This window comes from Channa argus, chromosome 1, assembly GCF_033026475.1.
Source record: "Channa argus isolate prfri chromosome 1, Channa argus male v1.0, whole genome shotgun sequence".
Classification (NCBI taxonomy): Eukaryota; Metazoa; Chordata; class Actinopteri; order Anabantiformes; family Channidae; genus Channa; species Channa argus.
The window spans coordinates 8680005-8703458 of NC_090197.1; the positions used below are offsets into that span (position 1 = coordinate 8680005).

General features: G+C 38.4%; 2 protein-coding genes across 2 annotated transcripts; both read right to left on the reverse strand.

Moving 5' to 3' along the window:
* Nucleotides 1–1322: 1322 nt before the first annotated feature.
* lypla2 (lysophospholipase 2) lies at nucleotides 1323–16622 on the reverse strand. The gene is made up of 10 exons (XM_067485825.1): nucleotides 16558–16622; nucleotides 11430–11523; nucleotides 10554–10585; nucleotides 7851–7916; nucleotides 7529–7576; nucleotides 7307–7377; nucleotides 3663–3736; nucleotides 3438–3539; nucleotides 3088–3258; nucleotides 1323–2408 (listed from the first exon to the last, which is right to left on the reverse strand). The coding sequence occupies exons 2-10, from the start codon at nucleotides 11505–11507 to the stop codon at nucleotides 2358–2360; spliced, it is 693 nt and encodes a 230-aa protein (XP_067341926.1). The 5' UTR covers nucleotides 11508–11523; nucleotides 16558–16622; the 3' UTR covers nucleotides 1323–2357.
* Nucleotides 16623–17686: 1064 nt separating this feature from the next.
* On the reverse strand, nucleotides 17687–22546 carry pithd1 (PITH (C-terminal proteasome-interacting domain of thioredoxin-like) domain containing 1). The gene is made up of 6 exons (XM_067485965.1): nucleotides 22206–22546; nucleotides 21405–21448; nucleotides 21003–21080; nucleotides 20712–20816; nucleotides 19367–19475; nucleotides 17687–18474 (listed from the first exon to the last, which is right to left on the reverse strand). The coding sequence occupies exons 1-6, from the start codon at nucleotides 22401–22403 to the stop codon at nucleotides 18373–18375; spliced, it is 636 nt and encodes a 211-aa protein (XP_067342066.1). The 5' UTR covers nucleotides 22404–22546; the 3' UTR covers nucleotides 17687–18372.
* Nucleotides 22547–23454: the final 908 nt, after the last annotated feature.

A 23454-nucleotide genomic window follows, 5' to 3' on the forward strand; every position in this document is an offset into this window, starting at 1 on the left:
ATTTTTTTTGTCATTTATTCCGCATACAGGTGTTTTGGAAACAAATTTAAATGTTCATCACTATAAACAGAAACAAAAACAGGATGAGATGACAACAGTGACAAAACCCAACAAATCTTAAATCCATTAAACAAAAAAAATACATGTAAAAGTTAAACCAATAACATAAAACCCAGGAGAAAACACAAAACAGTGCAACATTGTCACACATGGAGAAAAGTCATTAAAACTTGGGAAAAGTATTAAGTATTAAAAGAATGGAGGGTTGCTTCAGAGATATAGAATAAAAGGAAAATACAAAAGGACTTGAGAAGAGAGACATTCATTGATTTATGAACAACAATCAACACAGATGTCTTTTCTCCTTTAGCACTGCTGCTTTGTTTTAAAATCAGGTCTGAGAACAGCAATACAGAACAGGTAATTATTAAAAGAACAAAATTAACATTCACAAAGGAAACTGCAGTACACCTGATAAGCACACAGGACTCCTCAGAGTTACACTGCGATATCAATGGTCACAAGTTGTTAGAGATTAACTTTAATTTGTAAAATCACCCTTCACTCATGTTGGGCAAGCTTTGTGCCAAAGCCCTCCCAGTGTATAGCCATGTTTTTAACAGACGTGAACTATAACAGTGTTGGATATAACTTTACAGCTGACCTTACAGTAAGTTGGCAAAGGAGGGAGCTGAGAAGGGAATTTTTACATTTTCTTATGAATAAATGATCTGCACCAGTTTTAAATTAAGGACTTCTTAAATGACGTGGAAGGAAATGGCAAGAATCAGCTTTTTTCCAGAGTTCAAAACAACCAAAACTTGAATCTTTGAATAATGGGGTTGATACTGCTGAAGTGAGAAAAAGGGTTAAACAGGAAATGTCTGCAGGAGAAACGACCTAGGGTCTGCAGTCTGTGTGGGTCTGCAACCATCTGGAGTGATGCATTGTTTCATGCAACTCTTACTGGTCACGCTATCACCTTTAAGGTTACAATCTTGCTATTAAGAAATTTAAGAATCATGAAATCAAAGCAGAAAACACAAGTTAAAGTTTTTAAATAAAAAGCACAGGGTGGCAAAAGCACTGATGGCTTAGTTTTCTTTTTATTTCAACCATTTTTCCTTCATATAATTCATATTTTATCACAATAATTAAAAAGGAATTGTGGGAATGTTGACATTTATATAAAAAGGGGCATTCATAGTCAAGTGATGAAAATTTAAGACCCGGACAGGCTGCAGCACCCCATCTTGGGGTGGGTGGTGGTGGAATGGATGTCTTGGAGGTATAACCTGGGTGTTCCAGCTTAAAAAAAAAAAAAAAAAAAAAAAAACAGCACTCACTGCACTAGAGTCACACTCTGCATGACTCCAACACTGGAGTGAAGCTGATGCCAGGCTGAATTTATTTAGGTGGAATCAACTCCTGATGTACTGGGGGACACATAAGGGTGCAGGTAGGGTTGTAATGAGAGCTAGTGTAGTAAGTAGGCTAACAGCAGTCCACAAAAATGTAAATTGTACTGCAATTTATTAAACATTTTACTGCCAATAACCTCAGTCACTGTTTTCTAACTCACTGCAGCCAAGGAGTAGCTTATCTCTTCTGCTGTTCAGTCATAAAAGATGCTTTTAAAACAAACCATAGCTTGAAATCGAACATTTGCATCATTCTCTCAAATTGGCTGTAAACTGGAGAGGCTTAAATTTTAAGATCTCTCCTGCATCCATGGCATTTGCCCCCTTTTCCAAACAGAAATGAATGCAAAGCAAATTCAGTCTATCTGCACCTTTGTCCGACAGCATCAGTAATGTGTTATTAAGAGATTCCGTCTTGGTATTGGATTTCTACTAAATGTCTCAAACTGGAACAGCAATGCAAAGGTGAAGAGTGTGTGTGGCTGAAGGGATGGAAGACGTAACAGCTGAACAAAAAGGTTAAAATGAAGCAAGGTAAAAGTGGAGAAAAACTGAAGGGAAGGTGGAGGTGACAGACAGAGGTTGTTTAAATAAAGGGAATGTATAGTGTGAGTCAGTGTTTCTCCTTCCGAAGGCTAAGACTTGTGAGTGAGAGCACTTGGTTAGGATATCAAATCAGTGTGTTTGACAAACAGTTTTCAGTTGTTGGATTGGACCAAATGGGAAACTGATGTTTTGTTAAGCAGTGTGGATTAAATAATTGTTATTTAATATGTAAATGTGTATGTTCATGCATGTGCGTGTATGTTCATGCGTGTGTGTGTGTGTGTGTGTGTGTAAGTAAAAGGGGTGCTCATGGCTGTTTCCTGTGGGAGAATGGCAGATCAGGTGTGAGAGGTCAGTGTCTCAGGGGGTCACAGTAGGGATGAGGTGAGGTCAGATTCGGGGCAAATGCTTTTCGATAAATTCCTTTACAGCTGCCATCTCCTGCAACAGAGAACAATTCATGTTGGTACATTTAATAAATTAAGCTGATACAAAATACTGAGCCTACATTAAATAAGTAAGAAATCTGTTTCATCAAGACAAACTTAAGTGAGATATGCCTAAATATAGAGCTGCAAAATGGAAGATCTATTTCATCCATCCAGGTTTTCTGAAATAAAATTCCAGATGTTATTAACTCAGCGTGGATTATCAGAGATTTCTATGGGCATTAAACTATCCAGCTGAATTCAGTAAAAACTGGATTAGAAAATATCTTGATTTTGGATTTTTAAAAAAAGGCAAAGATAAACTGACTGTTCAGTTAAAATCAGTTCATGTACAAATTGACAAATTCATGTACTATTGAATCAAATTGGGATTTTAAGCAGATGAGTCAAAAACTGCCAAAATGGCTTAAAATATGATTAATTTAGAAAATGACAAAAATTCTTAAATTCTCTTTTTATGTTGAAGCTTTACATCGTTCATGCAACCAACACGAAACATTATTTCTGATTTCTACAGAATGACTATACAAAACATTACTTTAGACAGCTTTTTGTTTGCTAATTTTGCATACAATACAAGATAAGACAAATTCTTTCTCTATCCATACAGGTGCAGGATAAATATTACATTCACACACACACACACACACACACACATTATGATGAAGTACCTGAGGACAGGAAGTGTGAGGGAGCCCTGGGTAGGTTTTGAATTTAATCATCTGAGGGTTAACTATAGATTTAAGTTTTTCTGCTGTCATGGCACCAAACTGCACTGGGATCATCATATCCATCTCACCGTGGCACTGCAGGATTGGGAGGTTCTTGTTGCCGCTTGATGCCTGTAGGGCACAACAGTAAAAAAAAAAAAAAAAACATTTTAAAAAGTGTTTGTCTTAATGTTCCACAGAGTTAAAAAGGTACCTACAGTGAGTAGAGGTATATAACATTTGAAAGCAAAACATCCAAAATAATAGATTTTGAAGGTAAAAGAAAAAAGGAGCAATATCTGTGAATGTACCGATGGGAAACTCCTGTGAAGTGGAAGCCAACAGCTGAGGGCCACAACACCAGCCAACTGATGCTGGCAGGTCAGGGCAGTGTACAAAGACAAGGCCCCACCCTGAGAAGGAATGAAAAAAGATGTGAGAGAGTGTGAAAACAAAAAGGTATCAATTTCCTAATCTCAGGTCTACAAATATGGTTCTTAGAGAAAATAAAACAAAGTCAAGTTTCAAAGTCCTACCTGAGAGAAGCCACCAAGCATTATACGGTTTGGTGGGATCCCATTCTTGGCCTCATGTTCGATTATGGCCTTGACTGGAATAATTAAGAACGATTATGTGTTAATCCATGGAACAATGACACATGATTTACAGAATGCTAAAACACAGGGACAGGTAGATTTGTGCTACCTTGGCTATTGAGCAGCTAAAAGTCTCTTAGACTTAAGTTGTCTTGGGTTAACGTGATGAATGCCGTTTTCATTTGGCGCTCTGCCATTTGTAGCGCAACTTTTCAATTTTACACTCCGACCACTGGGTGGAGCCTCAGATCTTCAAGAGATTTCTGGCTTCTCCAAGGTAAAAGCTGTAGTTGTAGTATGGTTAAAATCAGTAGTGTTAACTGCTCTAAGGCAAAGTGTTTGAATAAAAGCGGCTTCAAATGGCCCTAATCTGAAGGGTGAAACTATGCAGTCCTAGTCTTGATCTTTTAGAGGTTTCCTTTAAGGGTTTCTAGTTTTACATTCGAAATACATCAAGTGTGTCTTTAAGTGCAGTCTGTTAAATCCACTACATCTCCCTTAATTTTGACATCTTTTAAACTCCATTTTGTTTACATCTATGTTTACTGGCTGGCAGTTCTTCTTGTTCCCTGCCCTTGTTGGTGCATTGCAGCATATCTTGGCCTGTTGCCACCACCTGTAGATGAGTGAAATAGTTCTACACCATTGGTAAGACTTGTTATTAGGTGTCACCACATGCAAGTGTATGCTTATGCATGTGCACAAAATATAAAAGGAACTCCACCGTGCTACTCAAGGCCTAAAACTCCACTGGGGACTGTTTTTAAAAAAAAAAAAAAAAAAAAAAAAAAGGATAACTGCACATGTTCACACACTGGCCTGTCACTGTGTGGTGTCAAAGTTTTGTCAGTTTTGAACAACCGTCCCAATTCCTATGTTGAAACACACTGGAGGTGTTTTTATGTTGCTACATTTTGTATTTGCTGTCCCCCCCCCCCCCTGCTTTCTGAAGCACAATCTATTGCATTTGTTGATTAGCATGATATGTATAAAGAAAGATTATCATTATTGGTATTCTTTGTGACGTATAATGGGAGCTCATTCCCACGATCAACATGAAAATATTTTAATAACTAGAAAAAGCATTTTCAAAAAGAAACTGCACTGTGAATACTTCGGTGCTGAAATGATTTTCCAAGCAAAGCTGAAAAAAAAAAAAAAAAAAAAGCTGTTAACTAACATAACATGTTTTTGCTGAAATAGCTGAAACAAAATGTTGCTTCCTTATATAGTTGTTAACTGAACTTCAAAGCAAGTTAGCCTCAACAACGTCAAAGGCAAAAACATTAAAGGCAATTATGTGAAGTCATTGATTATGTTATCTATGGTCAGTGTTAAGAAGTATAACAATCTTACAAAGTATAAAAGATATTATACAAGGGATAATGTCCTCTATAAGCTGAACTTTTTGAAGTTTGAACAGTGTTTCTAACTGAAAGTGTGCTAAAATAGTTATGAACCAAACAATGTACGCAAGGCAGAAGCATTCAATATAGATAAAGATCATGATATCATTACTGTGAATGCTTCAGCATTTCTCAGTAGATTAAACGTATGGGTAACTGTTTAACATGAATAGTGTAAGGATGTTGAAGCAAGCAGTTCAAACATGACTCATAAAAACAAAATCAGATAAAACTGTCTGGTTTTAAGTCTACGCTCAGATGATGTAATTGATATCATATAGATCCCCTTGTGGACGCATGGGAAAGCATGAACTGGCTTTAACTCTGTCGTTTTTAAATTGTCCCCTTCCTTCACCTGCAGCTCCCTATAAAACCTATGAAAACATGCTTGCTTGCAAATGTATCTCTCATTTTAGACCACAGCCACTGTATGTGAAGCCATCTGTGGTCTCAGGTGCACTGAGGCTCTCTTTAGCCCTGTATTAAAAAATGCAGCCCACTAAGTCATGTTCAACAAGCATCCATCACCACAGCTGTAAAGTGAATGCACAAGCTCAGACTAAGAACAGAGTTATCCAGCAGACAAGCAGAAAACTGGCTCAAATTTTACTGCAGTGTAATGTGAAGTCATCTGGCAAAGTGCAAACTGTGTAGAATCTGTGGTTTACTTTTAAAGTCACAACTGCATTGTTTACCTTGCAACGGTTGTAACTAAAGTTGGCATCAAGATTACTTTTCACATCTCTCTGCAATTATTATAAACGGGTTTGGCCTTAGATAAGGCTTTAAAAGTATTAATATTGGAACCAGACTTCTTGGATTGCATTTAAATGTGATACTCGTACTGCTTCATAAGACAGATGTTTTCAGTCGTACTTTCTGGGAGCGGAAAGATTTAATTATTCAATGTGGTATTTCTCTGGTTTGTGTTCATTACTGGTGCAATCAGATTCTGTAGACTTTACTTGCCTTGATTGGATATTAAAACCACACAGTCACAGAAAACATGGGAGGGTTGAATGATTTGCATAATATTACTGATGCAGGGCGTCTACAGGCATAAACAACTTACATTTATTAGAGCCACATTTAAAAGCATTTCAAATGAAATTTATGGCCAAACGTGAGACAGAAATATACTCCAAAAATGAAAATATTCTTGTTCTGTGGTCTATGTAAAGACTTAAAAAATAAAAATTAAGCAGTAGGTCCCCTTGTACTATTTAGCAGCTGTTTGACACCATTGGTGTCCATTATTTTATTAATAGCCGTTTCTCAGCTGTTCAGAACTCAATCTGACATTTTTACTGTTGTGTTCAAACTTGTTATCGTTTGTCCCTGTTTAATAATATGTCAGTTATCAGATAACAGGTTCCAGTGTTATGCATTGTAAGTTAGATTCTGCCTTAAAAAAAACCTGTAACTCTGAAATATAAAACTTCTCTCCTTTAAAATTCAGAGCTGTAACATTTACATTACATTTAGTCATTTAGCAGACGCTTTTATTGAAAGCGACTTACAAGTGAGACACAGGGCAAGCAAAAATCTAAGTCAAGGAGAAATCATCAAAGCAAAGTCCTATCAGCAAAGTGTTTACATTTCATGAGAAAGAGCAGAAAGGAATTTTTAAAAAAAATAAATTTAAGTGCATTGGAAGGTGCATAGCTCAAGACGTAACTTAGCTCAATCATGCACAGTGTCAATTATTGCAGCTAGAGTTTAACAAGGTTATACACTGTAGATAACAGAGGTTCAGAGCTTTAATAGGTCACCATTTTTGATTATGTTGTTGTTGCTTTTCCAGTTAACTCTGATATGCTCTGTGCTCCATGGCAGCAAACCGTACAGTGTTTACAGCCTGTTAACTGCAACTCAATCTAACTACCTTGTTCTAAGTCTCAAGTGTGTGGTAAATTGGAGGTCTGTAATAACAGAACACATGGTTCTGAAGCAGGAATAAAATGTGCCACAAAAAAGCGCTCCTACTACCTGCTGGTGGTCTCAGGTCCCATATTTTGTGCTTTCTGTGGCACCTGCAATTTTTGCAGTCTTTAACCCCCCCATTTAATGTTTTCCAATCATAATATCATGGTGATCACGTCGTGCATGACGTGTAACAATATGAAACACTATTGATCCCGCAGGAATGTTACTTTAATTTATAGACATCAAACTCACTGTTCTCTGCTGCCTTCTTAATTCCAGATTCGTCCTCTGGAGAGTCAGGGCTGAGGCCCATGAGGTCAAACCTGCACACATGCAGATGTGCGTGGTTTAGGGATTCAATAAATACAAACATTGTTTTGTCAGTAGATATATGAGAGCCTATTGTGGTTTCAAGGGTAACAATAGCACCCAGTGTTGGGCTGAAAGCTTGTTTCTTTCATCACAGCAACTCACCACGCGGGCATCATCGACTTCATGTTGAGAGTGACAGGGATTTGGGGCCTGCGGGGGAGAAAAGTGAAAACACTTCAGTGTTGGAGGTAATCAGTGGCCAGGAGCTAAATGCTTATGCTTATTAACCAAACCAAGGACAAGTGCTGATAATTGACTGGTTTAAATGCTGCTTTTGCCAAACGGGTTTTAAAAAACATCGAACCCTAAATTTGTTAAGAGCTTAGGTTTGTAATAGCTCTTCAAACAACCACACTAACATGTTTGCTCCATGCTGACAAGTGACAGTGTTGCACACATAAAATGTGGGAAAGAAAAGACTTACGCGCTGGGGCAGATGAACTTAACATGAGGCAGCTGGATCCCTGTCAAAGTGTCTGCCCACCCGTGCCTGACAGAAAACAGAGAGAAAGCAGCTCTTTCTTTCTAGTCCAGTTGCAAAAACAAGAGTATTACAACTTAATACATTGTACAGTATATAGTACAATATGATTATAAAATGTTTGCCTTTGAGACAACATTAAGTAGTGGACTTTAGAGGAAAAGTAACCATGGAGGCATCAGACACGCCCGCACAGACACAATACAACATCTGATGACGTGAACCTGTTGGCTTCAAGTGCTGAGGTGAGTACTTTTTAATGTATGAACTTCAACAACATGAATGTGGACATCAATTACAACCATAACATACATGTAGGCATGTCCTTTTTATATGGCTCGATAGTGTAAACTCAGCAAGGGATGTAGGCAAAGTTTCAAACAATATTAGGACCATTAGCTCACCAGCACAAACCTTCTGCTGCATAAAATTTTTCGACCATCTGCAAAAGGGTTTCCTTGTATTAAAACCACCCAGAAATCCACATAGTATTTGTTTTTCCATCATTTTTATCTGTAGGTTTGTGATTTTTTTTTTTAATTTTGCCTCAACAAGTCAAATGATCAGAACCAGGCACATTAAATTAATACTGTAAAATGTAAAAAAATAAAATAAAATACTTGTATGTAAATTTGTATGAATTCTAACATTTTATTCAATGTTTATTTGGCAGTTTATGGTTTTGTAATTTTAAGGGCTAAACATAATGGCTTCAGAAAGAATTTAGACCTTTTCACTATTTGCACTTTATTTTGATCTTAAATCTATACTCAATAACCTTCAATGACAAAGTTTAGATGTGTTTTTAGACATTCGCAAATTCATTAAATAAGTTAAATCTCTCATTTACAATATATCCACCTCTTTATTTCAGTGCTGGGTAGAAGCCCCTTTGGAAACAGTTACAGCTCAAAAAGTTAAATCTAGATTTGGGATTTGGGCAGATTCCTCCAGACACATTTTCTCAAGCTCTTTCAGATTCAATCGAAAGGGTCTGTAAACTGTCATCTTCAGGTCTCTCTGCAGATGTTCTTTGATGTTTAAGTCTGGGATTTGGTTGGGCCACTCAAGGCAGTCAGAAACTTGTCCTGAAGCCCCTCCTGTGAAGACTGTTTGCTTTGGATCAGTGTCGTGTCTCATACACTGGAGCAGGTTTTCTTTACAGACTTCTCTGTTATTACCTACAATCATCCTTCTCTCACATCAGACCACTTTCCCTGTCTCTGCTGCTCTGAAACCTGCCCACAGCACAACGCTGCCACCTCCATAATTTGCTGTAAAGGTGGTATTAGCAGCTGATGAACAGTGCCTAGTGTTTGACAGACATACTGTAGCTTACACTTCAGTCGAAATATTGTAATTTTGGGTCACGAGAAAACAATTTTCATGATGCTTTAAATGTTGTTTAGTATAATCCAAACAAGCTGTGGGTTCCATCCAATAACTCAACCATAAAGGTCTGATTGATAGGGTGCTACTGAGATGAGAGATAACATTCTTGAATCTCTACAGAAAGTTTCTAAAGGTCTGCCAGTGTGACCACTGGGTTCTTGGTAACCTCCCTGACTAAGGTCCTTTTAGTGCAGTTAGTCAGTCTGGCCTGACTGCTGGTTCCAGACTTCTTCCATTTTTAAATTATTGAGGTCACTTTACTCCTGGGAAAACTCAGAGCTTTAGAAATAGTTTTATACACTTAGCCTCATCTGTGCTGCACCACAATATGTTATAGTGGAGGCCTACAAAGATTTTCTTAAACTTCATGGTTTAGTTTCTATCCTGACATGTAGTGTGAATTGTAAATTGTGTGAATTGTTATTATATAGACAGCATCTAATCAATTCAGTTTGCCACAGGTGGAAACCACAGCAATGGCTCTATACAAATTAAGTTAAACATGAAACAAACCACGCAAAATGTGAAGCGTAACTACTTACTTGAAGCTAATATGAATTTGTTGTTAACAAAATCTGTTTGCAATTTTCTCTACTTGACAGTTTTTTTATAGTCTTTGCTACAAAAAGTATTAAATGTTTAACAGCCAGCATATTTGAAGAAAAGCCTCTGTTGTGATATCTGAAGTGTGAAATTCATTTGGCAGAGTACAGCGAGCTCCCATTATGACGGTTGTATCAGTGCACACCTATATTTTTACTGTGTGTATACACACACATACACACACACACACACACATTGACAATTAGCTGGCATGTACAGATTCTTAGCATTAAAGGATGCCTTTACTGATTTTGAACTTTCCTCTTTTGGTTGTAGTTTGGTTAGTACATGTACCTATATGAAAATATGTGTCTACTTCTAGCTGAAAAGGCTTCCAGATGACATCACTTGTAGGAACCTTCAGTTCAGATAATGTCATCTTGATGCTCACACTATGTAGTTTGTAACCATGGTCAACCGGCTTTTCCAGAGCTCGCTCAGATGACATCATCTGAACTCCTAATGATGAAAAACTGGGTGATGTCATCTGGAGGAGTTTTTCAGTTAGAAGCAGAATAATATTTTAAAATAGGGAAGTCAGAGGGAGGTTTGAAAGCATTATTGTACATTTACACCCTGAACTAAAGCCACTGAGAGCAAGTTGAAAATTGGTGAAGTCGCCCTCTAAGAAGAGGCTAAAACGTGACTCACCCAGAGTCTCCCAGCCCATGAAGGAAGATCACCTGCAACAGATAAAACAGGTTTTTAATGCACTCACAATCAACTGACAATACTTCAACACTTCCCTTTAAAGACATTTAGATGTTCTGATAGTTTTTGATCCCAGTGCACAAATTAGTTTCGGAAAGGAAAATAAATGTCCTCTTTGAACTTTAAGCCAATTTATCACACTGTGTTGACCCCTGTGAACACAATGTGCTACTGGTGAGAGTGCATGCTTGTTCCAAAACACAGAAAACCAGGTGCCACTCTCCCATTCTTGCCAAGATAAGCTCTCTGGTAGTCTCCACACACACTACCTCCCCGCAGAGATACCGGGAAAGAGAATAACAACAATTTAAAAATCTGGCAATTCACTGCTTGCTGGCTCGAAAGCAGAGATTCGGCTGTGTTCCCAAGGATCAAAACACTTTTCTTTGCCCATGTAGGGTCTGAGATGAGGTTTAGAGCTGGAACGAGTGACAGTAAGCTTTGATTCTGGCATTTAACTCATTCCTTCACAGGCTCTTAACACAGCTTGATAGAAGATGTGTTTAATTTTCACACACATCCAGCTGATGTCTAATGTATTTAACCTGTTGCAACTCCTGCTACAGGTGAAACTGCTACAGGCTGCTGACTTGAAAGGATACGTGGCTGTTAGTAGTTGTGATATGACACAAATTAGGATTTATAACACCACAGGTGTTTTTTGAACACGCTTAATTTGCCAAATAAGGGTTTTGTTTGGATGTTATTGTACTATATCACACCCCTTCCCCACCCAGCCTTACCTCCACAACGACTAGAACATAAATATCAATAAAAGTTAGTATAAAAAAGTAACACATTTCTATTTTTACTAACCACTGCAGTCTCCTTCTCCATCCCCGACACAGTCACAGCCTCTGCGAGAAGCGGCACAGACATGTTGTTGCCACACATACACTGTTAAGAGATGCTGCAGTCAGAAAAGACAAAAAAACAACAACAAAAAAAAAACGGTCAGCTGGCTGCAGATCACAGTATTCAACTACATGAATTAAGTTGTTTTTGTGCTTTACATAAATCTCATACATTTACAATATTAGATTTTCCACAATTTCCAGGTTCAGATAGCAGTTTTAAGTGGAAATTTTTAAAAATACTAAAAAGTTTGCATCTTTTATTCCTGTACTCACAAAGACACTAGTAGAGATTCTGCAGCATTTTGTGTAAGATAAATGTTTTAATACTACAGTCAACACAAATAATCTACCAGTTTACTTTGCTGCTAATGAATCAGCCCTGGGCTCTGGAGATATTGGATTATATCATATTAAATTAGAGAGGACTTGTTTTGTCTGGTTTCCAGCTCAGCAGTACAAGTCAACTGTGGAAGCTGAATAAACCAAACAAGGGTATAATTTCCAGAGGGAACAGAGGGAATTATGGATTCCACACACTACTGTTTAAAGACAGTTTTACTGCATACCTTTACAGTTTCAGTCTGATTTCCTACAATCTGCCTTTTCTGACTTCCAAGAGTAAGTATTAGTAAATACAAGTACACAAAAAGTTCTTTACTGCATAAAGATATCCTATTTCATATCTAGAAATGTTATCAATGGATTAACATGTTCATCAAGTTAATGTTGCAGCTGGTAAAGATGGAGATTAATTTATTAAACCGAATCCAATAATGATATATAATATATATAATGATATATATAATGAAGTCCAAGTATGGAAAAGTAAAGTATAAATAACTTTAAAGTGCACTTAAGTAAGGTACTTCAGTAAATGTACTTGTTTTTTTTTTCAGAAGAGGACCATCATCTACATTTTGATCATTCATTTCGATTTCAAATCCACTATGACGTTTTACAGATGCAAAACGGTGAAAATAATAATTATATTCATTTGAAAGCATAATATTAACCAACATGTAAAATCTTCCCTGTTTCTTAAGTAAAAAACTGATACTGGGTTCACATAAACAAAGTTTCTCACTCCACACTTGACTGGTCAAAAAATGAAAAAAAACAATGGAGGAAATATTCAAATTCTGTGCCCAGTAGAGCTTATCCAAAACCGACACATCTGATGTTATGCTTTGACGTCAGCAAAGACAATGAACAGCTCTGTCGGCAACTTCAATATACATAACCTGATTGAACGTAAAAGAGCAGTCAGCGGGAGCGTTTCTATGTCAGGCAGCAAGTGAAGGGACTCATTCACCCTCTCGCCCTACTGTACTCTATCAATCAGCTGTAGACACCCATATTCCTGTACTATGAGTCAGCCATCGATAACAAGCACGAAATCAGGTTGTTGTTTTACTGTAAGGTAGAGCAATAAAAGCTCATTAATGGCCTTTTGACTCTCTGTTGATGTGAGACAGGAAGAGAGAAGACAGGATGGGTGGGTCCAACACTGGCTGATTGGTAAATGGGTAATGAGGAGATGGGGAAAAGTCTGAAAGTTAATGTACAAACCTAGAGTGGGATTAAACTCTACGCATGTTAAAATTCCAACATGCAGTTCTTCCTGTAACCTGAGTGTGTGTGTCTTTGTTCCTTGACAGGTAGCAAATTAGGAAACCTCCTACATTTCAGGTTTTCATATGAATTGTTGTGCATTTCTTTGTGACAATTTTTAATATTTATATTTAAAATCCTAGTAGGCAAGTTTATAATAGCCTATAATAATCAAGGGGCCCTGAGGGGGTTTCCAACATTTAGGGTAAGAATGATCTGGTAAATCGACAAAAAAAAAAAAAAAAAAAATCCCAAATGCAATGTGATTAAAAACTACATTACAAGATTTGCACTCCTCAGCACCACATTCTACTTCACCGTTAAACCTATTTTTAACAAATACATTTAATTTGGATGCACTCTGGCCTCTAAAAGCAAACCGACAGAGCCTGTGCTTGAGAGCACAAGAGAAGATGTGAAATAAGGAGAGAACACGAAACGAAAGACAGAAATGAGACAGAAACACACAAACAATCTGTTCTAACAAGTAGGACAAGCTGTCTAAATGTGGTAACATATGCTAAGAGGCGATTAATCTTTATTCACTTTTTTCTCCACCTGTTATTGTTCAGCAGATTCACAATGACCCAAAACCCAGAGCAGCAGCATGAAACAATGTGTGGGTTTTTCAATGCCTGCTCTAAGCAACAATGGCTCACTCTACACTACTGGGGGAGGCCACTGCTTAAAAATAGTGTCACGCTGTGTATAAGCATCTAGTGCAGTTCAAAAAAGAAATGCTGAAAATGGGGTTTGTTCCAGGATACCAGCAGAATCTACTTCATTACTTGATGCAGATTCTGTTTGGATAAATCTCCTGTCATGTTCTGTCTACCCGCCACAGTAACCTGTAAATTTAGCTACATCCTGCATATTTATTTTTTCAATGGTTTTTAATGGGCCTGTGGCAGTAGTCAAAAACACTCAAGTGATGGATGAAAATGACATAACATTTTACAAGCAAACATTTGCCCTGTGCTACAGCAACAAAAGAGAGTGTGGTCTATAAAACACAGATTTTACAACTCTGGACAGTTATCACAGCTGCAATTGTTTTATATTTTGGCAATCTTGATGCAAACAGTGGAATTGCAACACTAGTTTTCTGACAATAACTTGGTAGATTTACCTACAATATATTTATAAGAAAGTTATTTTATTGTGAAGCAAATGCAACAGCAAACATTTCCAGGTTATGGCTGGTAAAATTAGAAGATTTGCTTATTTCCTTGTTTAATTTAAATCCAAATGTTACTGTAGCTTTTGAACAGTCTGTTGAACAAAACGACCAATCATTTTTATTTCTGGGGAAACAATTATTTAATTTACACGTACAAGGGATAATGAGTTGTCTAAGCTGTGAATAAACTAAACACGCTACACAAAATTGCAGTTTATCCAACTTGAGAATAATTCATATTAGTAAGATTTTAAAGGAAATGTTCCTAACACTTGCTAGTATTGTGTTCTTCGACTCCACTAGTGCTTTTAACACAATCCAGCCTATCATGCTGGGAGAGAAATTAAAGAGCAGGCTTGTTGACAACCCATGGTCGCCTGGATTTTAGACTACCTTGCTGACCGACCCCAGTATGTCCGTCTGCAGAACTGTTTGACACTGTGACCTGCAGGACAGGTGCTCCCTGAGGGACAGTTCTATCCCCCTCTCTCTTCACCCTGTATACTTCTGACTTTAGGTACAATTCAAGAGTCCTGCCAAAAGAAAGGAACTGGTGGTGGACTTCAGGAAGTCTGGGACTTCTGTCAATCCTCTCCCTATATGGGGAGAGGGGGTGGAAGTAGTTTTGGTGTACAAATACCTGGATGTCCACCTGGAAATAACCTGGACTGCTCAGTTAATGCAGCATCAATCTACAGGAAAACACAGAGCAGGCTGTATTTTCTAAGGAGACTAAAAGTCCTTTAACATCTGTAGCATTTAAAAGTTACCGTCAGGACAAACTAATAAGGAGTGTTGGTTCTGTGGGAGAAGCTGGTCTCTCTGCATGTTGTGGCTGAGAGGAGAAAGTTGTCCAAACTCCTCTCAATCCCGGACAGTCCCTCCCACCCACTCCACTGCATGCTGGCTGCACAGAGGGGCACTTTCAGCCAGAGACTGATCCCAGTCAAGTGCTCCACAGAACATCACAGGAGATATTGTCTCCTAGTGGCCATTAAACTGTTCAACTCAACATTTCTGTAAAAAGGAAGGGGACTAAATGGTCAGAATGGACAACTAGTGTTGTTTTTATTTTATTATGTTCCCTCCTCTAGCCATTTTTTTTTCTTACTTATTCCTTTTTTTGACTTTTCTACATGGAGCAGCTGTAAAAAGACAAAATAATTCCCCATGGCATCAATAAAGTTGTTTGAATCTTGAATCTTTTGAGCTTAATGGTGCTGTGCCAAATCCAATAATTATCACATCTTACTACTCATATTCTAACTCGAGTGTGGATACAAATATTTAGCCCTTCCATTTTGATTACTGTATATTTCTTGACTTAAAGTGATTTTTTTCAGATCTCAAAGACAGGTGCAGTTGTTAATATTACAGTTCAATTGTGACTGAGTAGTATAGGTAAAAATGTTGGAAAATGTCACAGCAATAGCTCAGTCAGAGAAGAGAAACGCCGCCTGTGCTGCAGCCAACTTAAAGCACATCACGAGTCTTCATCCTGCATGACTTCAATTACATTTAAGTCAATCACACAAACAGACGCGTGCGTGCTTTCTGTGTGTGTGCGCGTGTGTGTTCGAACAGATCTCAGCTCAGTGGCTTCGGATGGCTGGCAAACAACAGGATAAATATGCCGCACTGAGTGACGGGCATCCTCCTCCTCCTCTTCCCCATCCACACACGCACAGCACCCACCACCACCACCACCACCAACAGCTGCTAAGCCTGCTCTGCGCTGCCAATTGCTAGTTGTCTAATGTAGAACACAATGCAGTCAAAAGTGAAACCATCGAGGTGAAAACGGACAGTGATCAAATAAAATAAGTCTTTATTGGTCGACTGAAGCAGAGGAAGCGGGTGTCGGAGAGGAAGAAGACAATGAATGGTTAGCTCTGTCTTGCAACCGACCATCCTTAGTCCCGGTAGTGATGGCATTCAGCCCCAGAAAGACCGTCTGGCTGACTCCCAGCCTTCGTACTCGGGTTTAATCCCGCTTTAGCAGTCCACACACACACACACACACACACTCACACACTCACTTACACAATAAACGAGCCAGCAGCGGGGGAGCTGCTGCTAGCTACCGTCGCGCGCACATTAACTGTATTGTCTTTTACCGGTGTCTCTCTTCGCCTGCCTCAAGCGAACGTCCGAATTCAAATTCTCTCAAACACGCGTCGACTGTGGCAAGAGACTTTGAGCACCAAACTCCCCCTGATATGACCAAGCTTGTTCCGGAATAAAGTGTTAAAAATTACACCCGAGGCCCGCTAGCTAATCGAATTCATACACTTACCACTTGCTGTCCCAGTTCACGACGGAACGGCACTTCCGGAACTGGCCGCACAGAAGCAAAGGGCGGGGAAAACGTACTGGCGTCATTACATACCTGAAAGTACCGCCCACTAGAACGTTTAACTCCAATCACCACCTTTTTCACAAAATGCTAAATGCTCTGCAGTTATACGGCGCTTTTTAAAGCGCTTTACACTGATTCTCATTCACCAACTCGCACTATCACACACACACCGATATGGATGAGAGGCAAAAGATGAAACACCCTGGGACATATCTTGGACTTCTTGACAATTTTAAAATAAAGCATAATGCTATAATCTCTAAATTGTTTAGATGTTAAGATTGTTTAGATTTAATTTATGTTAAACTGATTCTAAAGGGTGATCCCCAAGGCAAATTTCTAAAATTGTACTCTAAATGTATGCACATCTTTTCCTTACCATAATCTATATTATATACTATAGATCAGTATTGCAGTGTTTATCTACTATAAGTATTTATTTCTAAAAAGTCCTTAAAAAAACATCACGTGAGCTAATACAATCAACATATTTATAATACTATTCAAAATCATACAGCAGACTTTATGTTGTATGTCAGCAGAGAAGATTGAGTGCTGTAAAAATGTAACATTTTCTTTCAATTTGCTTTATTTTTTGAGACACAGCTAAATTCTTTCACAGCTTTATTGAACATTCCTGACAGTTCATCATATCCTGAACTTGGCTCACACATTCCCAGAAATGCCCTCACAAGTTTCCAGTGACTGCACAGTTCATCGCTAATGCAATGAAATGAATGACTGACATAACCCCTTTTCAGAAAGATGTGGAGGTGATGGGATTTGTTTTTGCAAGTTGTAAGCCGTAAGCTGAGGGTGTAAAAGGCTCTGCCAAATAAAAACTCAGAAAGTGAGACTTTTACATTTAAGTGTAATTCATCCAAACTCTTCAGTCTGTAAATACAAAGAGAAATGGGCAGTTTCAATTTCATTTCCATTTCTAACCTTCTGCTTCCACAGATGACAACAAATTGACTTAATCAACAACATGAAAGCATCATGCATTTGTTGAGAATTGCAATCCCCTCACAGTAATCAACAGAGAAAGGACCTTTTGGAATATGGAAACTCACAGTCACTGCTTTGACAAGAAGGCGGTCACCAGAAATATCCACTAGGTGGCAGAAACAAAAAAAATCCTGCAGTGATTTGTGCCTTTTTCATCTTTACAGAAGGTGCACAATGGATATATATTGGGAGTGTATTTGCTCCTGTATGTAGAGTTGCCTACAATGTCAATTCTTGACTGTAAACTTTAAGCAGTGTACATTTTCTGCAGATGTTTGAGAGGAATATTCTTTACACTTCTTATTCCTAAAATAGCGAGAAGCTAGTTACAGATTCACAGTGTAAACACGGCATCTAAAATCCAACACTAGTTTAATTTCAAGCCTTTTGTGGTAGCTTTTAATGTCATGGTGGAGGTCTTCACATTTATCAGAGTAGACAGGTTTAACTGATAACAGCAGACTCTATGAGTAGCAAATGTTTCATGCATTTATTATTAAGCTTTTTGCCAACATTAAGCCTTTACTCTTTATTGCCATAGAAATAAAGCATCGACTTGGCACTTCCAGAGACACCCTCTGGTCTTCAAATTTCTGTGCTCAGTCCTGGTCGAGCTCGACCAACCTGCGAGTACGCAGAGTATAACTCATCTTTGACTTTTTCTTGACGCGTGTCAACAACAGTCAGCAGATGTCATGTCGTTCTTCCTCCTCCTCCCCACCCTCCTCAGACTCGGCAAAGCTTTCAGGAAATGAAGTTGGTTTGAGGGATGATGCTCTCCACTTTGTGATCTGCAGGGTTCGCCGCCGCCTCATAGTTACAGATTGTCACTTCATGTCTGTGAGCCTAAAAGAGACAAAGACAGGGTTAACCTCAACCACACCCGTTCCAGGATATAGTCTGTTCTGCTAAAATCTATTAGGTACATAGAGCAGCATTGCTGAGCAGGGAAAAAAAAAAAACAATAGTCCTGAGATTATTACTTAAGAGCCCAACTGATAACACTGACATGATTTAGTGGCATAAAATGCTGCATGACAAGTAACATGAAATTAGTTTATTTAAAAAAACACACAGCATTTAATATTATCCTGTGGTACATGTGCTTGATTGTAAATTTATATTATTGTGAGCATCATGAACATAAAACTGCTTCTCTAAAACGCCTACACATCAAGCTTCAACATCTTAATTCTGAGTGATAATAACAAATCCAAGACCAGAAAATACGGTACAAACAGGATCTTAAACTGATCCAACTGTGTGAGGTACTGTAAGAACATTCAAGGCTGATTTTCCCCCCCCACAGAAATAGGAAAATTTATATTAGAAATAATGGGCGAAAATGTCATGTTTTGGTAAATCTGCAGTAAACATCAACTGTTTGTGTTCAAAAAGGACTTATCAGATGACAAACTCAGAATCACCAGAGCGAAACCAAAATATTTTGAAGAATTAGTTGCCCTCAGGAGATGAGGCAAAATAATATCTTCTTTCAATATAGTTATGATCTGACGCATGTAGCCAAACCAACCATGACACAGAAAGCAATGTTAATTATCAAAAAGACTTAGTGACAGACTACACTCCCACATTAATGAACGCGAAGAACATTAACGCCACCCAACAAATATGAATCAAAGCATCAAGAACTAGTGCTGCTCCAAAGCCCCTCAGAAGAATAATCCAGCCGTGCACATCGGTACGGTTTTATAAGCAGGTTAAACATCACACTCACCTCTGTGTACTCCCCCCTCAGACCGATGTAGTAGACTCTAGTGTTCTCAGCTCCGAAGTTCTTTGAGATGTGGATTGAGAGGTGCTGCACATTAGAAAAACGAGCGATCCTGAAAAAAAAATACAAGAATACAACAGGAGTGATATCAATTCAAGAAACATGCTTGGGGAAAGGTTTACATACTCAAAAGAAACAACTAAATTGTCTCTTTATGAATATATTAATGAAAACCAGCATGGAGCAGTGATTCATGGCGCAGTTTTCGAAGGCTTACTGGAGGATATGAACATTGCAAACATTCTTAAATTAGTGTTACATGTTACATTAGAACACACAGGTTCAGCAGTTTCAGAAAGTGTATTTTGTTTAAATTGTTAAGACAGGCCATTTTGCCTACGCGTCACCTCTCAAAACCTATAAAGAAAAAAATTAAAGCATGCTTTTTCCAAATGTATTAAAAGTTAAACTCTGTGTCCTCTCATTGCCAAAAGTATTTGGCCCCTAATGAAGTTCCCGTTTGCAGCAGTTACAGCTGCTCCGTTAGAGTGACAACTGGGTTCCTGGTCACCTCCCTGACCAAAGTCCTTATTGTTCGGTTAATCAGTTTGGTCTGGCGGCTAACTTTAGAAAGGGTTCCTGATTTACAAATGGTTTTATAGCTTTGTCCTGATCTGTGCTATGCAACAAAATGTTATTTATCTATTTGAGGTCATGGCTTAGTTTTTGTCTGTGTGATCTGTGGGGCCTATGTCCAATCAATTGAATTTGCCACAGGTGGACTCCAGTCAAGTTCTGGACTCATCTTGAAAAAAACAAAAGTATGTACAATTTTGTAAATCATAGATTTCAGTTTATATAAAACAACTTTATAACACAAAGCCTGCACAAAACGTGAAGGTTCTGACTACTTTCCTGAGCATGTGTTGACTCACACCGAACTAACAGAAAGAGAAACTCAGGATTAGCTTCACTTGTCTTTCGAATGCTTTACTGAGCAGAATTTCATATTATCATCCACAGTAGCTCTAAACATGATCATGACGCATATCACACAGACAAGCGTCATTGCCTTATAAGCCTCCAAAGATCTATTCCAGTAAAGTCATAAAATATTTTGGAGCAGGAACATCTGTTAGATAAACTTAGACCATGCAACATTTGTGCTATTAAGAACAATCACAAAATCAGTTTGTGAAAGACTGTGTTTTGAACAAACTTCTTCCTGTGGGCCTTAACAGGGAGCAGGATGCAGTTTTTAAACCAACTGCCACAACTGGAGCTTTGATGCCAACAGGAGAATGTTTCAGTAAAATGAGAATACTAGTATTACAGTTTGTGCCCTCACTTTGTTGGGTACTCCACTTCAGCAGTAGGGTCTTTGTTGAGTCTGAAAGCTTGTTCAGGTTCTCTGCCGGCATCATCAAATGACATCTGGGGGATGTTTTTGTACCTAGGATGAAAGATGTAGTTTTGCTCTAACCTTATGGTTTGTAATAGATAAAATGTAACATTTGCTGATGGTCAGGTGCTGCACGAATAATTTTTTTTAATTAGCTCAAAGTCAATTAACACTATGCTGTGTAATTTACATAATTGAAGTAGCAAACCAGAACTTTGTGGTGTCCCGGACACTCACAGTCGTATCTCAGCTGGATGAGAGTCGTCATCTTCCCCAGAGATGATGATTCCTTTCAGCTTAACGCTGCCTGTAAAGCTGTGAGAGATGAAAAATAGATGTTTAATTAAAAGCTTTTATAAATTATTAGAGGGGAGACACTTTTAGGACTAAAACAGGAAGACGCTGTCATTAGGGAATAAATAGTAAACTTTAAAAAATAAAAAAATTCTGCATCTAATTTCTAATTTCATATATATGAAATTAGAAATTAGATGCAGAATATCTTTTGTCTAAAACTGCAAAACCAAAAGGTGCTATATTCATATTATTAACAACTTATAATCCTTATAAAAAGTTTTTCAATGTCCAATGTTCATGCAGCACAAAAGAAGACAATGAAATGCAAATAAAAGGACTTACGGGATGTTGAACAGCAGCTCTTCATCTGCGTCGCTCTCGACAAACTAAGAGAAAGACAAATATGCAATACAGTAACAGAAGCAATCAATATAAATAATAAAACCCTCGAGGCTACATCAGGTCACAGAAACAGTTTAACATGGAGGGTGTGAAGCTGCCGTGTGTTCATCTGAAGCAGACAGAGGCATAAAATAAAAATACTCAAGTGAACTACAAGTACTTCAAACATGAACTTAAATACATCAGCTGAGAAATTCAAAGGCTAAGGAAAACTACAGGTCAGGTACTGAGGACAGGCCAGTGTTGCCGAATTGGATCGACATATTCAGGAGTTTTTGTGTCACGTCATTTGTTAGTTTTTGTGTTAATATAGCACTAAAAGCATAAAGTTGTTAGAAAGTGGACAACAAAACTGAGCTCAACTTTGAAACCGCCCAAATAGCTCTAAAAATGATCCAAATTAACCGATTATCCAAATGAAGACAAAGCATCTACGGACGGAAAAAAGGTCTGGCAACAAGAGTGTGGGGCAGGCGCGTCTACAAGTTACCTCCAAGCAAACTCTCTGCCACCGCAAGTGTTTTGCTTTTATTTTGGATTCTTAATTTATTACTTAGAATGTTCATTTTATAAACTGCACCGTCACTCGTGCACAGAGAAGCTCTCCGTGCGCGCGGCCAGCGGCTACTGACAGACAGGAGCCCGACACACCTGCAACCTCCTCGGTCTTTATGTGGTTTGGTCCAAAGGGCGAACCCGACAGGAAAAGTGACCGAGGGAAAAGGTCTGTCTGGCCGTTACCTTGTCCCGCTCCTTCCGCTGATCCCACGGCTTGAACACCAGCTTTCCGTCTCCGTCCCTGCTCTCGTTCAAACACTGCACCTTCTCCAGGTCAATCCGCTGGTACAGTCCGTACTCCAGGCCCCTCTCCGCGGGCTCATGCTCCCCCGCGCACCCACAGCCTTGACCGTGACCGTGTCCGTGACCGTGCCCGGACATAGCGGAGCTACAGACGCTGCTCTCGGTTGTGCACTGGCGAAGGATGTGAAGCTTGGGAACCACCGCTTCTCTGGCTGCTTTCACGAAGTGAAACGACAACAGCAAGTTTGACTTCTCAGCGTGATGTGAACTGATATCCGCGTCAAGCGGACGCGAAGTTATAATGCTTTTCCGGAATAAAAGTTTCAAAATAAAACACATTTTGTATAGAGGTTAATTTCAGAGTGGAACCGAATGGATGCAAACTGAAAAGGAGGAAATCACACCTGCCCTGTTTGTCTTCAGAGGAAGCTGCAATTAGAAAATGGCGTGTATGTAAAATAGTCAGAAAAAAAAGTCTTTTTTTTTCATAGAAACTGCTGGAATAGAAAAAGTTACATTGGGCCTACCTGCAATAAGACCCGGTATTTTTTTTTTAGAAAGCAGGATACAATTAGCTGAACATAAAAAATTACCTATATTAATGTATCACAGTCATTTTCTGCAGAACATTATGATGGAGGATTACTTATACTGACACATCAAAGAATATAGCTTTTCCCTGTGCCATGTGTATTTGACTATATTGCTTCATGTAATTATTTTAAAATCTCTAAGTCGCCTTAGCAGTGCACCTTGTTTTTATTTAAATTATATGTAGGCTATGCTTTAGTAAGGGTAAGGCTTTTCTGGAGTTTTTATTTATTTACTTATGTATATATCTATTTAAGGAATGTGTAGTTTACAGATTGCACAGATCTCAGATTACAGAGTAGTGGCAGAAAAAATGATCTTATTTTGAAGAAATTAGACTTGCTGGACTCCTTCTTGCTGCATTTGTGGTAACTTTACCTGCAAGACGAGCAAAACACCAAACACGTGATGTGCCTTTTTACCATAAAATGTCACGACCGTCGCAAAGTTTTTATAAGTTTGTCTTTTCATAAGCCAAACTTTATGAAATAATGATTCACAGGTTCATCTATTACTTTTTCCATGTGGAAACAAATAAAATAATAAAAAAGGGATCTCTTTAAATATGTTAACAAAAACTGCCTTTTAAATATAAACC